At 39.8% G+C, this 2169-nt stretch overlaps 1 protein-coding gene across 1 annotated transcript in view; it reads left to right on the top strand.

Annotated features, from left to right (window-relative positions):
- The first annotated feature begins 1040 nt into the window (after positions 1 to 1040).
- The window catches only part of LOC107699168 (E3 SUMO-protein ligase ZNF451-like), a 13434-nt gene continuing 12305 nt past the window's right edge, over positions 1041 to 2169 (top strand). The window contains exons 1-3 of the mRNA XM_016500362.1: positions 1041 to 1104; positions 1461 to 1517; positions 1667 to 1750. Coding sequence (XP_016355848.1) covers positions 1473 to 1517; positions 1667 to 1750 — 129 coding nt within the window. The 5' untranslated portion in view covers positions 1041 to 1104; positions 1461 to 1472. The remainder of the gene's footprint in view (positions 1105 to 1460; positions 1518 to 1666; positions 1751 to 2169) is intronic.

Raw genomic sequence — 2169 nt, 5'->3', positions numbered from 1 at the left:
AGACTAAACAAAGTAGTTTCGCTTTCACAACGAAACACAGCGTCACACACAGCGGGCTAGAGTGAGCAGAGGCCGGCGGCTAGAGTGAGGAACGGCCAGCGGGATGAGTGAGCAGAGGCGGCGGGCTTGAGAACTGCGCGGCCGGCGGAGTCGACGAAGGAGCGGCAGGCGGGCTTGCGGCAACCACATGTGACGACCCCGGGCTGGACTCCACTTCGTCCACGGTGAAAGCTGATCCGGCGATCCACAGCGCAAAGTTGATATATTTCCTCAGCGACCAGTACGGATCAGCTCCAGGGATGATCGTCCTCTTTTGGAAGGCCAAACAAAGTAGTTTCGCTTTCACAACGAAACACACGGCAACAACAATACTACAGCGAGAATAAAAGTTACGCCTTCTTTCTTTGCGTGAACATTTGGGCGGCGTTATGCAAATCTTCCCACATAGTGATGTAGATATGTGGGGGCGTGTTAGAACGAGCCGTTTTAGGAGAACGTGGACAAGTCTTAACTTTTATAAAGAATATCTCTTTAGGTTTGAGACTTTAGTCTTTGCAACTTTAGGGATCTTTATCTATGCACGAACAGCTTGTAACACTCCAAAGAGAAAGGAAAACTTGAAATTGCATCATATGACCCCTGTAATAATATGTAATCATGTAATCAATAAAAAAAGTAGCTTTCGTCTGATTACAAGTAGCCTATTTTAAAATGTAATTTAATCAAATTAAAAGTAATTAATTTTTGGAATCTTATTACGTAATACAGATTACCCAGCTATGACAATTAAATTAATAATAGTTTTTTTTAATTAAAATTGCTTATAGCCTACACAGTATGCAGTATGAATAATTGTCTAATAATTTAAGAATGAGTCCTGCACGAGTTATGCAATCAATTGATTTTCCCGATTTGTAAAAATCTAGATAATTGTAGTATTTTGTAGAAAAAAAAATATTACACAGTAGTTTCATTATTATTATTATCTAAATAATAGTAAAAGTAAAAGTAATGACACGTGGTTGGTTGGATGACTTTTATTTTGACGCGCTCCCTTCCTGTGATGCTAGATTTAATGCCCGCTTCTCTACGTGCTCAGTTTGGGTAATGGTTTGCTAGCTTGTACTCGAATTGGCATTAGATTTTGCAATTTTGTCATGACGGTGAATTGTTTGCAAGCGTTATCGTTGCAGAACGTCTTTCAAGACAGTTTGTTTGTTGTGACTTTCTCATTTTGCTGTCGACGAGTAGTTGACATTCATGCAAGCTGTTTACAAGATTGATAACCTTTGATTTCCTGTAAAATGCGATCACTCTCCACATTCAATGAAGTCAAATAACATTTAAATGCTAGTTAAAAAGTTAAAGCTCGTGCAGTTAGTATTAAGATCGTTTTTTCATGCAATACGTCATTTTATACTGATCTCTTTTAATTGAGTGATTAATGTGATGCTCCACAGAGGACAGATGTGATGTCTGCTTCTACAGTCACTGAGGACGAGGTGGAGTTTGTGTCTGTAAGTGTGCCTAAAATGTCACCGCCTTGATTTCTAATTTGAGTTATTAGGACAGTTGTTTGGATCTAGGTCTTCACACTTGGGAACTGGATTTGAGCCTGTGTAATATAGCAGAGCTGAATAATTCTCATTAAAACCTGGTGTTTTAGGAGGGTTCTCTCAGACCGGTGTTGGAATGCATTGACCTGCTGAGTGACGGAGCGGATGAGGGTGGCATGTCTGCCGCACACACCGTGAGTTTCCTTAAACACTGTCTAGAATATAAAAATGAACAGTGTAGGCCATTCTGTCATCATTTACTCTCAATCATGTTTTTCCAAACCTGTAACCTTTGTTTTGTGTAATGCAAAAGAAGATGTTTGGCAGAATGTCCAAGCTGCTCTTTTCCATCATGATTCATACAGCCTAACAACAGAAATGTTTGCTGAAGCTTTATGTGGGGAACAGGCTGAAACTTCAGTAATCATTTTCTGGTGTTTTTGCAACTGTAGTGATCCTAACAGCTCCGAGACCATGAGTTCAATTCTCAGGGATTGCATATATATCCTAAATGCATTGTAAGTGGCTTTGCATTAAAGGGGTCATATGATGCGATTTCAAGTTTTCCTTTCTCTTTGGAGTGTTACAAGCTCTTGGTGCATAAAGAAGATCT

Source organism: Sinocyclocheilus anshuiensis, unplaced genomic scaffold, assembly GCF_001515605.1.
Source record: "Sinocyclocheilus anshuiensis isolate Anshui unplaced genomic scaffold, SAMN03320099.WGS_v1.1 scaffold166, whole genome shotgun sequence".
Classification (NCBI taxonomy): Eukaryota; Metazoa; Chordata; class Actinopteri; order Cypriniformes; family Cyprinidae; genus Sinocyclocheilus; species Sinocyclocheilus anshuiensis.
Note: the sequence above shows the minus strand (reverse complement) of the source record. Positions and strands in the feature narration are given on the sequence as shown.